At 44.0% G+C, this 18795-nt stretch overlaps 1 protein-coding gene across 1 annotated transcript in view; it reads right to left on the bottom strand.

Annotated features, from left to right (window-relative positions):
- Nucleotides 1-18795, bottom strand: part of TRABD2B (TraB domain containing 2B) — a 422910-nt gene that overhangs the window by 151955 nt on the left and 252160 nt on the right. The window contains exon 4 of the mRNA XM_033917188.1: nucleotides 12939-13113. Within this exon, the coding sequence (XP_033773079.1) occupies nucleotides 12939-13113 (175 nt within the window). The remainder of the gene's footprint in view (nucleotides 1-12938; nucleotides 13114-18795) is intronic.

The raw sequence follows: 18795 nt of genomic DNA, 5'->3' as shown, positions 1-18795 counted from the left end.
TACTCAAATATAAGATAAATCCAAATATAAGTCAAGGCCCCCATTTTTCCACCCAAAAAGGAGGAAAAATGGTTGACTTGAATATAAGTTGGGCGGCTTAATATTCAAGTGTCTTGCCCTGCCAGGTTCTGCACTCAGCCTCCTCCCTCCCTGCCCTGCACTCAGTCCCATTCCCTACCAGGCTGTGAACCAAGCCCCCCTCCCTGCCAGGCTCTGAACACTGTCCCACCTTCCTTCCCTGTACCCTCTTCCCCCTAAAAAGAGCCAACCTCATCAGTGATGTCACAATGGCTTGATTGCCCCGCATTTCCCTCTGCGCTCTAACCCAGCCAGCATATTAACCCTTCCCCTTAACTTAAACCACCTAGTGGTAGGCCGGGACAGGAGGGATCCCACCCGTCTCCTGCCCCGGCCGATACTAATAATTACCACCCTCCCTCCTTCCCTCCCTCGCGTACCTGTTCCCTGGTGATCCAGCGTGTATCCTGGAGATTGTAAAGATAGTAGCCAGTGGTAGCCAGTGGCGCACCCGGGCCGGCACGCAGGAGCGAGCTTTTCGTGCTCCCGGCCAGCCCTGCACCGCTCCTTGATAGGCTGCCGCAAGAACTGTGAATCCCGTGAGAACTTGCGGCAGACTATCAAGGAGCGGTGTACGAAGGGTCCCGACTTCTCATCTGTGTTTCAGGAAGACCTTACCCCCTGACGCGGCAGAGCGAAACAGAGATTTCCCTGTCGGGTTCAAGTGGCTGCGGGCTCCAGGAGGGTGATTGGGAACAGCCTGGACAAGGTCTGCAGCTAAGTTTATCATCTTTTTCTGCTTTGGAAGTTTTGTGGAAGTTGTTGGTGACTTTGGGCTAGATTCACTAAAGGCACGGATCAGATCCGATCTGTGAGGGATCCGATCCGATCCGTGTCCGGGGGGGCTGATTCATGAATCTCCCTCATGCAAATGAGGGCGATCGGAAACATGCCCCCAACTGCCTGCCCGGATCGCTCTAGAGCGATCCCAGCGCACGCGCTGTACTTCTGGGCCCGGCATAGAATTATTTTTTTCTTTTTTTCACTTTTTTAGAGCCCGTGGTTTTAACCCTCTTTAAGCCAGCGAGTTAAAACCACAGGCTTGCACTGTGGGGAAGGGTAGGAGAGTTGGGGCAGGCAGGCGATTGGGGCAGGCAGGCTATCAGGGCCGACAGGGCAGAGAGCAGGGCGGCAGGGCAGTCGGAAAGGGCTTGAGCGACTGGTCCTCAGCAGTCACTTGTTTGTGATTGGCCAGCCCAGTCGGTGTTACAGGGTTTTGGTTACTAAATCGTGTCCCTGCCTACTTTGCATGCGTGGATCGGAGAATGGTCGGCAGAGAGGGATATCAGAGCGCAAAGGGGTCACAAACCAATCGGTTTGCTTAGTGAATCTAGCCCTTTGCGCTTAGGTGCAGAACTTTTCATACAAATTGTTTTTTTTTAAAAAAAATTTTGGCGTGCCTTTTTATATGGGTGGCTTTCCAGAGGGTCGCTACGGTGTCTGCTTTTCCACCACCTGTGTGTAAGTGTTTGTCGAGCCTTGTTTTTCTTTGTAAAGCGGAGTTTGTGCCAGATGAAGGTGAACTGAGGCCTTTTCTCCACTTTTCTTTCTTTTTTTCTGAATGATTGAGTTGTGAGTGTGAGCCCGAGTGTGTGTGTGTGGGAGGGGGCCTTGCAGTGTCTCAGGGACCCTCTCATTTCCCATATAGGACATATGTGTGTTTGGTAGTGACTATACATGTCCTTTTCCTGAGCAGGTCTGTAGATTCACCGAATCCCCTGAAAGCCCTCACTGCACGCTACTGCGACGTCTCCACTTTAAAGACAGGCAGGCTTGACTTCTGGAACACACTTTGCTGCATAACATGAACTGAATATTTTATAAAGGAGTGTGTGACTTCATCTTACTGGGATAACATACCATTACTCAATTTATAGTAACCTTTTATCTGTAGGAATACGCTCTATCCCTGTGAAAGGATCATGTTATGCTTATAGATTGTCTAAAAAGGACCAGTACATGTGGCTCAGTAAACATCCTGTAATAATATTTTGTCTGAACTGCAGAGGTGATAAATATGCATTATCAAAGTATGACTACAACTTAGTTAATAAAAGGAAAAGGAGACATTAAAAAAAAAGCAAAACATCCCAATGAAAATATCCTTCGAGTTAACGGGGCACATAAATTTCTCCCTCTGTTATCATAAGCATTATTTTAAAATTACTTGCACATAAAATTGAAATATAACAGGACTGATTTTTTTTTGTTGTTCTTAAACACTGATTTTATATGTCCTGTCTAAAGCCCAAATGTTAATTCTCTGTTCAACAGCCTGAGTGGTCTCTGCTGTGTTGCTAGTTTATGAGTGCAAAAACCCTTAGGAAAAGAAAGATCGGGGGGGGGGGGGGGGGGGGGGTTAGCTATCGAGCTGTACCACTCTCTATTAAAAAGTGCTGCACTGCTTTCTTGCGCACAGCTTTTGGCTTCTACAATCGGTTCATTCCTGATTTTGTCCACATCTATCAAAGACTGCATCATTACCTATGGGATCCCTGAAGAAGGCGGGTTTAGCCGAAACACGGCCCGTGTTGGGTCCTCCTGTGATAAATGTGGATAGAGTTTTTTAATTGTCTATTTTTTTATTGTCAAGAATACTTTGAATAAACCACAACTCAAGGTCCGAGAACACTGACTTTCCACAGTCTCGTTTGTTTGGATTAGACTCTGATCATGCAAATATATGGAATATTGCAGGTTGGGCAATATTTGGGAATCTTTGCATTAAAGCCATGATTTTGTTTATATCCAGAATCACCATTTTCCAGATTCCCAAACTGCACTTTTTAAATAGACAGTGGTACAGCTCAAAAGCTAAACCCCCCTCCAGGCGCCAAGTCAGTGGGGGCACTGGCACCTCTCCGCCCTACCACACCATACCACCCTCGTGCCATCCCTCCCCCACACCCCGCACCCCTGTATTATCTTCACTAGTGCGAGCCAACTTCTGTCTTTGGCTCGCGCCAGCCTGGTTCCCCTCTGAATCACTTCCGGGTCACGGGGCCAGGAAGTTACATCAGAGGGAATCTCATGCGGACGCGAGGAGCATGCTTGCAGAAGCCACTTGCGCTGGCGAAGATTAAGAAGTATGAGGGGTGGGTGGGAGGGAGAGTGCAAGTGTGGAATGGAGCAGGGGGGACATAAGGAGTGGGGACACGGAGAGTTGGGCGCGAGGGGCGTTACTGCCCCGGGCGCCTCCCACCCTTACTACGCCAGCGGCTACACTTACGCTACGCGGGCTCCAGCCACCCTTGTTTACCACTGGTTGGCAGGTCTCCTCAGTGTCAACCATATATAGGCAGCCAAGCATGATGGAGTCTTGGTTTTAACCATACATCAAACCCAAATCTTGTTGACCGTATTCATCTTATTGCAACAATAGGACATCACGCAGAATTCAACTGTTCGCCTTCCCTTCGCCAAAACACTGTCCTCTCAAAAGATTCCTCGATAGAACTTTCGCCTTCCAAGCAGCCAAGTCGAACCCATGGCTAGCCCAGATGATACTCGAGACCCCCACTTACCTTGCCTTCAGAAAACTACTAAAAACTTACCTATTCAGCAAACACGACCCTTAATATTCCATTCACCCCACATAACACTTGCCCCATCCCTGCCCCCTTCCTCCTTCACCAGACCCTCCCTTTTTTCCCACTCTCTTCTTCCCTTGTCTAGTTCGATCAAAGTTGCAATTTCTGTTAAATTGTTGTAAATCTTCCCCTCATTGCAGACTGTTGTAAATCGCTGTAACTCCATTGCTGACTACTGTAAATTGTTGTAATCTATCGTAAATCTGCTTGTAATTTGCTGTAAATCTGTTTTGTAATTTTGTTGTAAATCTGCTTGTCAATGCAGGTCATTTGCTAATTGATGTAAACCGCCTAGAACTCGCTGGGTATGGCGGTATATAAGAATAAAGAATAATAATAATAATAATAATAATCTTATCACGTGATGTCTTCCCCTCTCCCCTGAATTTGCAGAATGTGACATTAAAGTGATCTATAATGCTCTATTTGAGCCTTGCCCTTCAGCCCTGATATTTTCCAAGGGACACTCTTTGGAAGATTCCATTTAAAAATGAACTGCTGGTCCCTAAAATCTATGAACTAAGAAATCAAGAACAAAGATATTTTGTAAGAGACCATTTTGCAATATATAACGTAGATAGGTTTTGGGGTGGTTTTTTTTTTTTGCCAAATAATTTAATATTATTGTTTTTTGCCTTTTTGTTATTGTGTTTTATTGTTTATCTATATAAAATGTTAATAAAATTTCTTTGACTTAAAAAAAAAATAAAAATGAACTGCTGGTCCCTTGGATGCAAAGTACTTGAAGGCCTTCAAGTTCTATTAGGGGGGGGGGGGGTTATTCCAGGTTATTTAACACCCTCTCAATAAAGAAACATTAATTTCAACGTTCTCAAAGCTTCCCTGCTTCCAACCTTTTATAAACTACAACCCTCAATCTTTGAGTAAAGCAGGGGTAGGCAATTCCGGTCCTTGAGAGCCACGGGCAGGTCAGGTTTTCAGGATCTCCACAATGAATATGCATGAGATGGATTTGCATGCACTGCCTCCTTGAGATGCAAATCTATCTCGTGCATATTTCTTGCGGATATCCTGAAAACCTGACCTGCCCGTGGCTCTCGAGGCCCGGAATTGCCCACCCCTGGTCTAAAGCATTTTCTTTGACCCTCAACTTGAGGCTGCTGGCTTAAGGAGTCTTACAAAAGAAAGCAACACTTCTCAGCGATCTGCCCTTGTTCTGGATTAAGAGTGACCTACTTGAGCTAACACACTCCGTCACAAAATGGCAGATTCTAGTTCTCCGCTGCACGTCTCGGAGCGTTTCCTCGACCTGCTCTTCTGAGGTTTGCACAAATGCTTTTTTGTGTATTTATCTCGTGTTTATAGTATAATTAATATTAATGGAGGAACCTTGGCAAGTTCTTCCCTTTTCCAAAGCTCACAGGAAGATCCTTTGTCTGCTGGACAAGCTCGACCAAGATGAAAGAGGAAACATTTGTGTCAGTTTATGCCTCAAGTAAACCATTGACAACCAGGATGCACGAAAGCGGCTGCCAGCTGAGGTAGATCTTAGACAAAATGTGTGATTATTATGAACTTTCAGCATAAAAGGAAGAGACTTCTCTTGTGAAAATAAACACAACTCACTTTTCTAAAGCACTGTGCCCACAGGTATTCAAGCAGCACACTGGCTTGAACAGAAAATGCCAAAGATTGGCGCTTTTTTTTGTCTGAATGTTGCTTAAACAGTTGGTGACAGATCCAGGCTATGGTTTTTTTTCGTGCTGGTCGCCTTGCAGACCGACAGAAGCAGATTGTCAGCTGCTCAGTGATAAAATAACGTGTCACCTCCAGTTAGGGCCAAGGGAGCTTGAATTCAATTTGAAAGAGAGATGCCACAGACGCTCGGAGATGCAGATCTGCCCTCACAGCTCCTTGTCTGCATAGCAGTGGCCTCATCTTTAAGAGAGCTGTAAAGGCTGGAATAATATAACCCAGAGAAGGTACAGAGAATGACGACAAAATTGATAAAAGGGATGGCACAACTTCCCTATGAGGAGAGGCTAAAGCGGCTAGGGCTCTTCAGCTTGGAAAAGAGATGGCTCAGGGGTGATATGATAGAGGTCTATAAAATACTGAGTGGAGTGGAAAGGGGAGATGTGAATTGCTTGTTCACTCTTTCCAAAAATACTAGGACTAGGGGGCATGCGATGAAGCTTCTAAGTAGTAGATTTAAAACAAACAAGAGAAAATATTTCTTCACACAACGTGTAATTAAACTCTGAAATTTGTTGCTGGAGAATGTGGTGAAATCAGTTAGCTTAGCAGGGTTTAAAAAAGGTTTGGATAATTTTCTAAAAGAGAAGGCCATAGGCCATTATTGAGATGGTTTGGGGAAATCTGCTTCTTATTCCTAGGATAAGCAGCATAGAATCTGTTTTAGGACCTGGGTTGGCCACTGTTGGAAGGCTTGATGGGCCTTCGTTCTCTCCCAGTATGGCATTTCTTATGTTCTTAACCCTTGAATGATTTTAATGTTTGCATGCTGCAACTCTACAATTCGTACTTAAAGTCCTCCAAAATCCCTGCTTTCCTGGTCTTGTTTCTGCTGGAATTCACCTTTGCTGGGTTGTCTTCTCACAGGGGGTGACAACTTCAGCCCTGCTAATCATCTCCTGCTGATTTCGTGTACACTGTGCCGGCCTGTGGTCTACTTCTCATTTTGGGTTTGCACAAGATGAGCTTGGAATAGTTATATGTACAAATCAAGGATTAAATATCTAACAAAATACAATCCACGATCCAGTATTTTCTGGGGAAAGCTCTAAAAACGGTGGAAATTTACTTTCCTGGAGTAGACAGGATTATTACAAAAGCAAAGGACTGCAGCCGGTTCTTTTGTTTTTTTCTAAAGATATGAATTAGAGAATGACACGGTGACAAAATTCATCACCGTTCCCGTCCCCGTGGATAACTGCGGGAAATAATCCCATGTCATTTTTTAGTGTCTATTTCAACCTCGGTCCTTCTACACCAGCATTCTTCAAAGCAAAGCTTGTGGGTCAGTGGTTGTGGCCATTCATACTCTGATTCTTATGTGAGACAAGGATAATGAAGCCATTGTGACATCAGTGATGTGATTGGCTCTTAGGCACTGGTGGAATGAGGCATTATGACATCACAATATCTGCTCTGGATATCAGAGACTGTCATTCTGTAGTGTCTGTTTCAACCTCAGTCCTTCTACTCCGGCATTCTTCAGAGCAAAGCTTGTGGGTCAGTGGTTGTGGCCATTCATACTCTGATTCTTCCCTCTCTCCTTAAAGAATGACATGAAGATGGTTTCCTGCGGTTATCCGCGGGGACGGGGACGGTGATGAATTTTGTCACCGTGTCATTCTCTAATATGAATCCATTCCTGATCCTGACGAAGTTAGCAAAACAGAGCTCTGTTGAGCAGTGACAGCATTTGTTGGGGATTCCGATAAGTTTTCAATCGTTCTTTTTTTTAATTGCAAAACAGTCAGTTATTGTGGCCACTAAGATAAGTGGTTTTTCTATGAACTTTATGAATTCAGTTTTATGTGACTAAATTGTTATTTTGTACAGATGCTTTCGCCGTTAATTTCAGTATTTTTTCATTTTTTGAAAATCATATTAACTAATTTATAAAAACTACTACTAAATTTTTTTCATAGTATTATATTAATTGTCACACTTAACAAATGTATTTCTATCAAAAGGAAGGAGGCGGACCAATGATTGAAACCATTATATTGCATTGGTCAAATAGCCGTGGAGGGGCATAATCGAAAGGGACGTCTAAGTCCGTTTACGTCCATCTCGCAAGTCGTCCAGAGTTAAAAAGAGCCTAAGACACATTTTCAAAAGAGACGTCCAACTTTTTTTTACTTTCGAAAATCATCAAATTATACATCCTGCTGATCTGATCGTCCAAGCCACTAAATCGTCCATCTTTATACCCCATTTCCATCCGATTTTCCATCCAACTCCAAAACACCTAGAACAAGCCCTGTTGGACGTGGGAGGGGTCTGCAAAGTGATGGACTGAACACCCAGACATGGGGTACCTTACAGGGCACTGCTGTGAACTTCACAAAAAGGGTGCCATTCCTTCTCCTCACTACAGCTCCCTTATAGGTGACAGTGAGCTCCCCAAACCACCTCCAGAATCCCCTAGACCCACTTATCTACCGCCCCAATAGCCCTTATGGCTGCAGGAGCCACTTATATGCCAGTATAAAAGGGTTTTGGGGGTGAATAGGGCAATGCACATGTTTAAGTATCAATGCAGTGATTACAGGGGCTTATGGGCATGGGTCCTCCTCTCTATAGGTCCATAACCCACCCCAAAGGCGACTTAAGCTGCCTCTGTGCTGGACGACTAGGCTTTCCTATGCCAGGCACCAGATGATGATGGTCTGGAGGCTGAATTTTAAAGTTGTGATTAAAATTTTTATGGGGGTGGGGTCGGTGACCACTGGGGTAGTGTGTGGGGGGCTGTTTTATGTGTTTTCAGTGCATATCTGGTGAGTTTAGGTGGGTTTTTGTGACTTAGACCATGTTTTAAATGGTCTAAGTCACAACGTCCAAGTTTCCTCTAGGCTCTGTTGTTAAACTTTCGGTTATACATGCTGTACGACTAAGTCTAAGCCGGCCTACGTCCCGCACAATTCCCGCCCTCGACACGCCTCCTGAAACGCCCCTTTTAGCTTTGGACGTTGAGCGGCACTATGAAGGCCTAAGTCGTTTAGAAATACGTCTAAAACCCGGTTTTATTATCGGCGCTTGGACGTTTTTGAGAAACGTTCATCCAAGTGCCGACTTAAGCCGGTTTTTGGACGTTTTTCTCTTTCGATTATGAGCCCCATAGGCTGTTATGAGACAGCAGTACGGTCTGAGGTTTGCCTTCTTTCATTAACTATCAGTACAATTGAATTGACAAATTAATAAATTAATCTTTTTTATTCCACTTTTGTTATACAGTATATTTGATTTTTTGGTTGTGGAATTCTTGCTTTTGTGTTTTGTTACAAAACATGAATCCCTCCACAGAGCAGTTTCTGGATTTGCTATAAACAATTTTTAATTTCTCTCCACTAAAAAGAGCACTGTGAGAAAAATTGTACTAAAATATTTTTCACAAGACACTCAAAAAAAGCAAGTAAAATACGAGGGTCATTTCATAAATAATGCACAGGTTGGCAACATTGGGGAGTGGATGATGTAATTGCAGTAAACCTCGTTTCACTTTCACTTCAGTGCTTGAAGCAGCAGGACGTGTGCTTTGGAGTAGAGAATGACACGGTGATAAAATTCATCACCGTTCCCGTCCCCGCGGATAACCGCGGGAAACCACCTTCATGTCATTCTTTAAGGAAAGAGGGAAGAATCAGAGTATGAATGGCCACAACCACTGACCCTCAAGCTTTGCGTTGAAGAATGCTGAGATTGAGCAGCAACATTCCAGAGCAGATATTGTGATGTCATAATGCCTCATTCCACCAGTGCCTAAGAGCCAATCACATCAGTGATGTCACAATGGCTTCATTATCCTTGGCTCCCATAAGAATCAGAGCATTAATGGCCACAACCACTGACCCGCAAGTTTTGCTTTGAAGAATGCTGGTGTAGAAGGACTGAGGCTGAAACAGACTCTACAGAATGACAGTCTCTGGTATCCAGAGCAGATATTGTGATGTCATAATGCCTCATTCCACCAGTGCCTAAGAGCCAATCACATCAGTGATGTCACAATGGCTTCATTATCCTTGGCTCCCATAAGAATCAGAGCATTAATGGCCACAACCACTGACCCGCAAGTTTTGCTTTGAAGAATGCTGGTGTAGAAGGACTGAGGCTGAAACAGACACTACAGAATGACAGACTCTGGTATCCAGAGCAGATATTGTGATGTCATAATGCCTCATTCCACCAGTGCCTAAGAGCCAATCACATCAGTGATGTCACAATGGCTTCATTATCCTTGGCTCCCATAAGAATCAGAGTATGAATGGCCACAACCACTGCCCTGCAAGCTTTGCTTTGAAGAATGTTGGTGTAGAAGGATTGAAGTTGAGATAGACACTAGAAAATGACATGGGATTATTTCCCGCGGTTATCCACGGGGACAGGAACGGTGATGAATTTTGTCACCGTGTCATTCTCTACTTAGGAGCTCTGTAGTGTACAGACTGTGGCTGTGACAAATGTGGGAAATGGAGGCTGCAGGTGTCTCGGGTACTGTGTCTGTTGACGATCAGAGGTCGTACATTAAGACTGAAACTCTACGTGGCAAAATCCCGACAGAAATCCACAGTGCGTCACGTGAAGTTTGTGGTGAGTTAACAGTGGACCGTAGTACAGTTTCTCGGTGGGCAACTCGTTTTCGGAGGGGTCGTGTGAGCATAGATGATGATGCAAGACCAGGAAGGCCGAAATCAACAACTGATGAACGACGTGTGAAACAAATGATGATTTTTTTCTTATGATCACGAAGGCATCATTATCACAGACAAAGTTCCATGTGGAAGAAGTGCCACAGCAGTGTATTATCGTGATTTTTTTTTTGCAAAAAATGCACAAAACCTGACCTCAGTTGCTCTTGGCTGGGCCACTCACGCTCGCCCGAACATAGGGAATGTCGTCATTGAAAAACTACTCGAATACAGCTGGGAGGTGTTACCTCATGCTCCCTACAGTCCACCAGACTTCGACCTTTTTCCAAAGTTGAAACAACCTATGCGTGAACATCGTTTTGCGTCTCTGCAAGAGCTTTCTTCCGCCGTTACCCGAGCCATTCGGCAACTGAACAAAAACGGTGTCTTGGATGGAATAATGAACCTTCCCGGACGTTGGGGCTCGGTCATTGCAAAGCAGGGAGACTATATTGAAGGATTGTAAAGAAATACTTGAAAAAATAAATAAATAAATTAAATATGTAAATTAAAAAAAAAAAAAAACAGTGTGCATTATTTCTGAAATGACCCTCGTACTTAGCAAGACTTAGGGCTCCTTTTACTAAGCTGCGATAGCGTTTTTAGCGTACGCAGGATTTTAGTGCACGCTAAACCCGCACTACGCGGCTAGAGCTAACGCCATCTCAATGCTGGCGATAAGGTCTAGCATGCGGCAATTCAGCACGCGCTAAAACCGCTATCGCAGCTTCGTAAAAGGAGCCCTTAATGATGTGCGGGGCGGACTCATTTAGATATGCACCTGGTGCTTGTCATCCATGAGTCGTCGGCCCGGGCAAAAACTGTCAAGTATTTTTCAGTTTTCCCCAGTACTGAGATCTTGTCTAATTAATTGATGTTTGTACATACACAGATGCTTGTTTCTGAGGGCAGAAATTAAAATCATTTTTTTGCCAATCATTCTGTTCTTCGAATCAGAAAAGCACATCCGGGTCGGTGCGTCACTGGTGGCGCTAGTATTTTAAAACAGGATCTGTTCTATAATACAGGAAGAATAGATATCCCAGTGCTGGTGACATCTAGCATGAACATCCATAGCGAGGAATAGACATTTGGGAAATAAATAACAGAATGATGTGGAGCCATGAAACTTACAAGTAATTATTCCACAGTTTTCTTGACACTTTTTGTTTCATTTCATATCATTTCAAGTTTATTAATTTTTAATATACCGACCATCAACTAATAATCTAGCCGGTTTACAATAAAATAAGAATAGGAGTAATGCTTATAAAAAGTAATACTTATGAGTAAGAGGGGGTATGTACATAGAAGACAATTTACAATAACAAACATGATGGTGGGGTTAGAAGAGAGTAAGAGTACATTATTAGTGGTGAAGAGAAAAAAAGGGAGTTGAAGGGGAAAAGGAAAGAAAGGGGGTAAAACATTAGGGATGGGATCGCTTCTTAAAAGCGGTTGGCTGATTTAATGATGAGGGGTTCAAGAGCATGTCAAATGTCTAATGTCTAATGATGCCTAAATCAACCACACCTATTCTCTGCCCAAAACCACGCCTACTTTTAAACATAGGCATCGTTAGGCATCCTTAGGCTTCGGAGGGTGCCTCCGCTTAGGCATTGCTAGGCTTCCTAAGAGTTTGGCGCCAAACTCTTAAATTGATTCATTAATGTGGGGTTTTTTTTTGGGGGGGGGTTAGCTGAAAACCTGCGTGGCCAATTACCATGCTGATTAAGTCAATTAAAAAACAAAAATTGGGTGCGGATCCTGAACTAAGGCATCGCTAGACAGCTGCAATTTGGGTGCCTAGCAACACCTAATTTAAGCGCCATTTGTATAGTTCCCCAGTTAGTGTTCTTTTTTGTCACCATTATATAAAATTAGGTCCTTTATGCCCCAAATAGAGAATGACATGGTGACAAAATTCATCATCATTCCCGTCCCCACGGATAACTGCGGGAAACCATCTCCATGTCATTCTTTAAGGAGAGTGGGAAGAATCAGAGTATGATTGGACACAGCCACTGACCCTCAAGCCTTGCATTGAAGAATGCTGGTGTAGAATGACGGTCTCTGGTATCCAGAGCACATACTGTGATGTCATAAAGCCTCATTCCACCAATAAGAGCCAGCCTCATCAGTGATGTCACAATGGCTTGATTGTCCTAGACTTGGCTCACATAAGAATCAGAGTCTGAATGGGCCCAGCCACTGATCCTCAAGCCTTGCATTGAAGAATGCTGGTGTAGAAGGACTGAGGTTGAGACAGACACTAAAGAATGACAGATACTGTGATGTCATAATGCCTCATTCCACCAATAAGAGCCAGCCTTATCAGTGATGTCACAATGGCTTGATTGTCCTAGACTTGGCTCACATAAGAATCAGAGTCTGAATGGGGCCAGCCACTGACCCTCAAGCCTTGCATTGAAGAATGCTGGTGTAGAAGGACTGAGGTTGAGACAGATACTAAAGAATGACAGATATTGTGATGTCATAATGCCTCATTCCACCAATAAGAGCCAGCCTCATCAGTGATGTCACAATGGCTTGATTGTCCTAGACTTGGCTCACATAAGAATCAGAGTCTGAATGGGCCCAGCCACTGACCCTCAAGCCTTGCATTGAAGAATGCTGGTGTAGAAGGACTGAGGTTGAGAGAGACTCTAAAGAATGACACGGCATGGTATCCCGTGGTCATCTGTGGGGACAAGAACGATGATGAATTTTGCCACCGTGCCATTCTCTAGTCCAAAATACTTGTCTCACACATACAAAATGCGAGAAAACTTTAACTGCATCTACCAGACAGATTTGAAAAAAGTATGTAGATTCAATGTCTGCTTAAATAAGGATTTACTTATTGTCATACCTGCTCCGAAAGCAAAGAAGAAACTCTTGCCTGCATTCTCCTTCAGCAGGGACATCACTCGTCCTGCCATTCTTTCATTCCTCTTATATATCAGTTCCTGTCTAAAGTAGCTGTCTATCTCCTGAGCCGTCACCTGCTCATGTGGAGGAAGGGTAGTGTTGATAAAGTTTGGAAGCTGGAAGGAAAATCAAAATATAACATGTTGGCAACAGGGAGACAATATGCCATCCAGTTCTTTGAAATTGGGTGTACATGAGGTGCAAAATACATGACTACATAAGTACTCAAAATGACTTCTGTTCAACAATTTTCAAAGGAAGGTAGTAGTGCTCAGAGACATGGAGGAAAAAGGGGAACGAATTCCTCCCTAAAACCTCACATAAGAACCTAAGATTTGCCGCTGCTGGGTCAGACCAGTGGTCCATCCTACCCAGCAGTCCACTCACATGGCGGCCCATAAGTCAAAGACCAGTGCCCTATTTGAGTCTAGCTTTTCTTGCGTATGTTCTGTTACAGTAGGAACTTATCCAACCTTGTCTTGAATCCCTGAAGGGTGTTTCCCCCTATAACAGCCTCCGGAAGAGCGTTCCAGACTTCTACCACTCGCTGGGTGAAGAAGAACCTCCTTACGTTTGTACGGAATCTATCCCCTTTTAACTTTAGCAAGTGCTTTCTCGTTCTTTTCACCTTGGAGAGGGTGAACAATCTCTCTTTCTCTACTAAGTCAATTCCCTTCATTATCTTGAATGTTTCGATCATGTCCCCTCTTCTCAAGGGAGAAGAGGCCCAGTTTCTCTAGCCTCTCATTGTACGGCAACTCCTCCAGTCCCTTAACCATTTTTGTTGATAAAGAATACACGGTTGAATGCGCAGAACTAGAACTGTCCACAGGCACCCAATCATCGCAGTACTTTCCAATTCACAACAGAGGGTATTTTTTAGTGTAGTGTAATGAAATAAAGTTGAAAAAACTTATCTGAAATCTCCATTTTAAAACTCTCAGTCGGCGTCTCTGGCTGGTGCAAACAGTGAAGAGAAGTTTTTCTTTAAAGCCTGTTCTGTAAAGCTCTTGAGAGACTGACACCCTGTATGTAAGACTTTTTGTCTTATTAATATTTTCCGTTTGGCTTCCTGATGAAGATTTGAAACGTGGCATGTCGAGGCCAAAGAATTATTACTAAAGATAAGTTTTTTCAACTTTATTTCATTACAGTACACTAAAAGATACCATCTGTTGTGAATTGGAAAGTACTGCAATGATTGGGTGGTGAGGTTTTGGGGGAATTTGTTCCCTTTTTTCCTCTATGTCTCTGAGCCCTACCTTCCTTTGCAAAATTCAAGTATACTAGTTAAAAATATTTTCTATTTCTGATGTTAGCGTGTTGTTATGTATTATTTTGATTTGATTATTTTATGCTTCCTCACTAGAAGGAGTGTATATATTTTTCCTCCATTTGTGTTTTTGACAATTTTCAAAGGGCATTCCATCTGGAACTTTCGTTTAAAAATTAGCTTACAAGTCTGAAGGTAGAATGTATTTTTTTTGGTAGATGAGGATTCAAAGAAATTGAAACAAATAACCGTGAATCTAAAAGAGTTGATAGAGCAAACTGACAAACTTGTGTAAATACCACCTATTTTTCAAACAAAAGTCGTGTATTTTCATTCTTATAATTACCCCAGGGCAGGGGCAGGCAATTCCGGTCCGCGAGAGCCGGAGCCAGGTCAGGTTTTCAGGAACTCCACAATGAATATGTATGAGATGGATTTGCATGCACTGCCTCTTTGAGATGCAAATCTATCTCATGCATATTTATTGTGGATATCCTGAAAACCTGACCTGGCTCCGGCTCTCGAGGACCGGAATTGCCTCCCCCTGCCCCAGGGGAATGCATGCACGGTTATTGACACTTGCTCTTAGCCATGTACAACAGGTTGAGGACCAGGGAAGTATTCTCACTGCTGCGCCTTGTGATCTTGGGCAAGCCAGTTAACCCTTCGTTGCTCAGGTACAACCATAGATTGTGAGCCCTCCAGGAACAAGAAAATACGTAATACAACTCACCTTGAATTACTACTGAAAAAGGGGTGAGCTAAATCCAATATCCCCTCACTTCCCCTTCCTGTCTTGTAGAGTACATGTGTTTTCAGCATAACCCCTGTTCCCAACCCCACTCCCGTGAGCATCTATGCCCTTATGTAGCCTGCTTAAATAGAAAATGGCTGAAGATGATCTACTTTACAACTTACGGCCTCTTTTACAAAGCCGTACGGCAACAGCCCCGAAGCCCTTTAAATCTCTACGGGTTCGGGGCCGCTAGGGCAGTGCAGCCGCTAGCGTGGCTTTGTAAAAGAGGCCGTTAGAAACATAGAAACATGACAACAGATAAAGACCGAATGGCCCATTCAGTCTGTCCGTCCACAATATCCGCTATCTCTCTTCTCCTTAAGAGATCCCCACATGCCTGTCCCGTGCTTTCTTGAATTCGGATACAGTCTTCATTTCCACCTCCTCCATCGGGAGACTATGCCACGCATTTACTACCCTTTCTGTAAAGAAGTATTTTCTTACATTATTCCTGACTTCATCTTAACTTCATCTTATGCCTTCTCCTTCTGGAGTTTTCCTTGATTTGAAAAAGCCTCTCCTCTTGTACATTAACACCACAGAGATATTTAAACATCTCTTATCATATCCTCTCTCTCCCGTATTTCTTCTAGAGCAGCGGTCTCAAACTCAAACCCTTTGCAGGGCCACATTTTGGATTTGTAGGTACTGGGAGGGCCGCAGAAAAAATAGTTAATGTCTTATTAGAGAAATGACAACTTTGCATGAGGTAAAACTCGCTATAGTTTATAAATCTTTCTTTAATTGCTTCTGATCATTTCAGCTATGCACAGCTGAAAGCAGAGCAAAATGCAGAAAGTGAAGTTTAGATAGTTTTTCACTTTCTGTATGTTGCACTGCTTTCCGCTGTGTATAGCTGAAATGATCAGAAGCAATTAAGGAAAGATTTATCAACTATAATGCGTTTTACCTCGTGCAAAATTGTGATTTAGATTCTAAAGTATCAACTGCAAGAGACAAGATTTTGGTGTAGTCCTCTAGGCTTTTTTGTAGAGGGGAGAATAAATATCTGACTTGTGCCATAAGTGTCCGGTGGTCGCATCCGCAACCGCCTTCAGCTCTCACCTCCTCCGGCACCGGACACAACCGCCATCTTACATGAAGCAGTCACCGCCAGGAGAGGTGCCGAATTTTGCGAGAGTTCACGAGATGACGTACACACACACAAGCTGCACTGCCTCCAATGGTTACCTTATGTTCTGGAACGTTGCACGCCTCACTGCAGTAACCTCACGCAAGCGCTTTCCAGCATCTGTACGTGATTGTCCTCTCCTCTCCACCTCACAATCACGTACAGACGCAGGAAAGAGTTTGCGTGAGGATATAGCGGTGAGGTGAGCAACGTTCCAGAACAATGGTAACATACCGAGGGCCACAAAATAGAACCTGGGGGACCGCGAGTTTGAGACCACTGTTCTAGAGTATACATTTTAAGTTCTCTATGTCTGTGCTCATAAGTTTTATGACAAACATAGAAACATAGAAAGGTGACGGCAGAAAAGAGCTACAGCCCATCAAGTCTGCCCACTCTACTGACCCACCCCATTAAGTCTGAGTGCTGCTCGACCCACGTAGGGATCCCACGTGGATGTCCCATTTATTCTTAAAGTCGAGCACGCTTGTGGCCTTGATTACCTGCGTCGGAAGTTTGTTCCAGTGATCTACCACTCTTTCTGTGAAGAAATACTTCCTGGTGTCACCACTAAATTTCCCTCCTCTGAGTTTGTGACTGAGGGTCCCTTGGGAAGGAATATATCATTTTCCACCTCGACACGACCTGTGACGTACTTAAAAGTCTCAGTCATGTCACTCCTTTCCCTGTGCTCCTCTAGAGAGTAGAGCTGCAATTTGCCCAGTCTTTCCTCGTATGAGAGACCCTTGAGTCCGGAGACCTTCCTAGTGGCCATTCGCTGGACCGACTCAGCTCGAAGCACATCTTTACGGTAATGTGGCCTCCAGAATTGCACACAGTACTCCAGATGAGGTCTCACCATGGTTCTGTAGAGTGGCATTATGACTTCAGGTTTGCGGCTGACGAAGCTTCTATTGATACATCCCATCATTTGCCTTGCCTTGGATGAGGCCTTCTCCACTTGTTTGTCAGCCTTCATGTCTGCACTGATGATCACTCCCAAGTCCCGTTCTTCTGAAGTCCTAGCTAGTGTTTCTCCATTCAAGGTGTATGTTCTGCATGGATTTCTGCTGCCGAGATGCATGACCTTACACTTCTTAGCGTTGAAGCCCAGCTGCCATGTCGAGGACCATTTTTCCAACTTGATCAGATCCTGCGTCATACCATCCGTAAGATTGCTTCCACCCACTATATTACACAAAGGCCACTATAATTTTGTAGCAGGCCTCTGGACCGACTCCATCCTCTTTATATCTTTTTGAAGGTTCGGCCTCCAAAATTGCACACAGTGTTCCAAATGGGGCCTCACCTAGGGTTACCAGATTTTACTTTAATAAAATCTAGCCCCTAGACCTGCCTCCAGGACCGACCAGTTCCACCCATCCCTGCCTTGTTATGCCCAATCCTGCCCCCCGCTGCCTGCCCTCCTGCCCAGCGCAATTTTAAGAAAGCTTTTGGAAACCCAGACAACATGCCGGGTTTTGAAAAGCCGTCCAGACCCCCCCGGACGTTTCCTCGAAAAGGACGACGTGTCCGGGGAAATCTGGACCTCTGGCAAGTTTCAAGTTTCAAGTCTATTTAAAATTTCTTATACCACCCAATCAGCCTTCTAGGCGGTGTACAAATTCGTAAAAAACAGAAAACAAACTTTAACTAAAATACAAGTTTGGGGTGACAAGTCACCAAACTATAACTATAAAAACTTTTAAAAAACTATTAAAAACAAAGACAAACAAGAACAAAAGGTAAAAGGCAAGAACTACATTAGTCAAAGTAAAAGTTTCAAGTTTCAAGTTTAATATAAATTTGATTCATCGCTTATTCAAAATTCTAAGCGATGTACAAATCAGTAAAATTACAAAATTTAGGGGGACAACAAAGCAAAGAGAACAATTAAGGAAAATTCAATAGGAGGGGCTATTATATACACTTCCCCCTCCCCATTCACGGTTTCCCTACTCGTGATTTCACATAATCGTGATTTTTTTGGGGGGGGAGGAGGGAACCCCCCCCCAATATTTTTGTCTTCCCCCCGGCATCCTGGCCTTACCTGGTGGTCTAGCTGGTTTTTGGGGCAGGAGCGATCTTCCTACGCTCTTTCCCCATGCAGATAGCCATTAGGAAATGGCTGTGGGGAGTTCCCGTAGTCTCTCGAGAGACTACGGGAATTTCCCACAGCCATTTCTTAATGGCTATCTGCACAGGGCAGGAGCGTAGGAAGATTGCTCCTGCCCCAAAAACCAGCTAGACCACCAGGGAAGGCCAGGATGCCAGGGGAAGGCGGAAGGGAGGCGGGGGTGGGTCAGAGCCGGACATTTGCGGTTTTTTGCCATTCGCGGTCCGGCTCTGCCTCTATCCCCCGCGAATAACGAGGGAGAAGTGTATAACGGTAAGCTCAATAGTATTTGTGCTCGATTGCCCTTAAAAGGACATTTAGTTCTCAAAGGCATAAAGGAAGAGAAATGTCTTTAGCTTCGTCTTAAATTTATTAAGATTTGATTCTTCGCGTAAATAATTTGGAATACCCTAGCCTCACCAGAGATTTATTCAACAGCATCATCATCTGCCTTTTCCTACTGGCCATTCCTCTCCTTATG

Source organism: Geotrypetes seraphini, chromosome 12 (assembly GCF_902459505.1).
Source record: "Geotrypetes seraphini chromosome 12, aGeoSer1.1, whole genome shotgun sequence".
NCBI classification, from domain to species: domain Eukaryota; kingdom Metazoa; phylum Chordata; class Amphibia; order Gymnophiona; family Dermophiidae; genus Geotrypetes; species Geotrypetes seraphini.
Note: the sequence above shows the minus strand (reverse complement) of the source record. Positions and strands in the feature narration are given on the sequence as shown.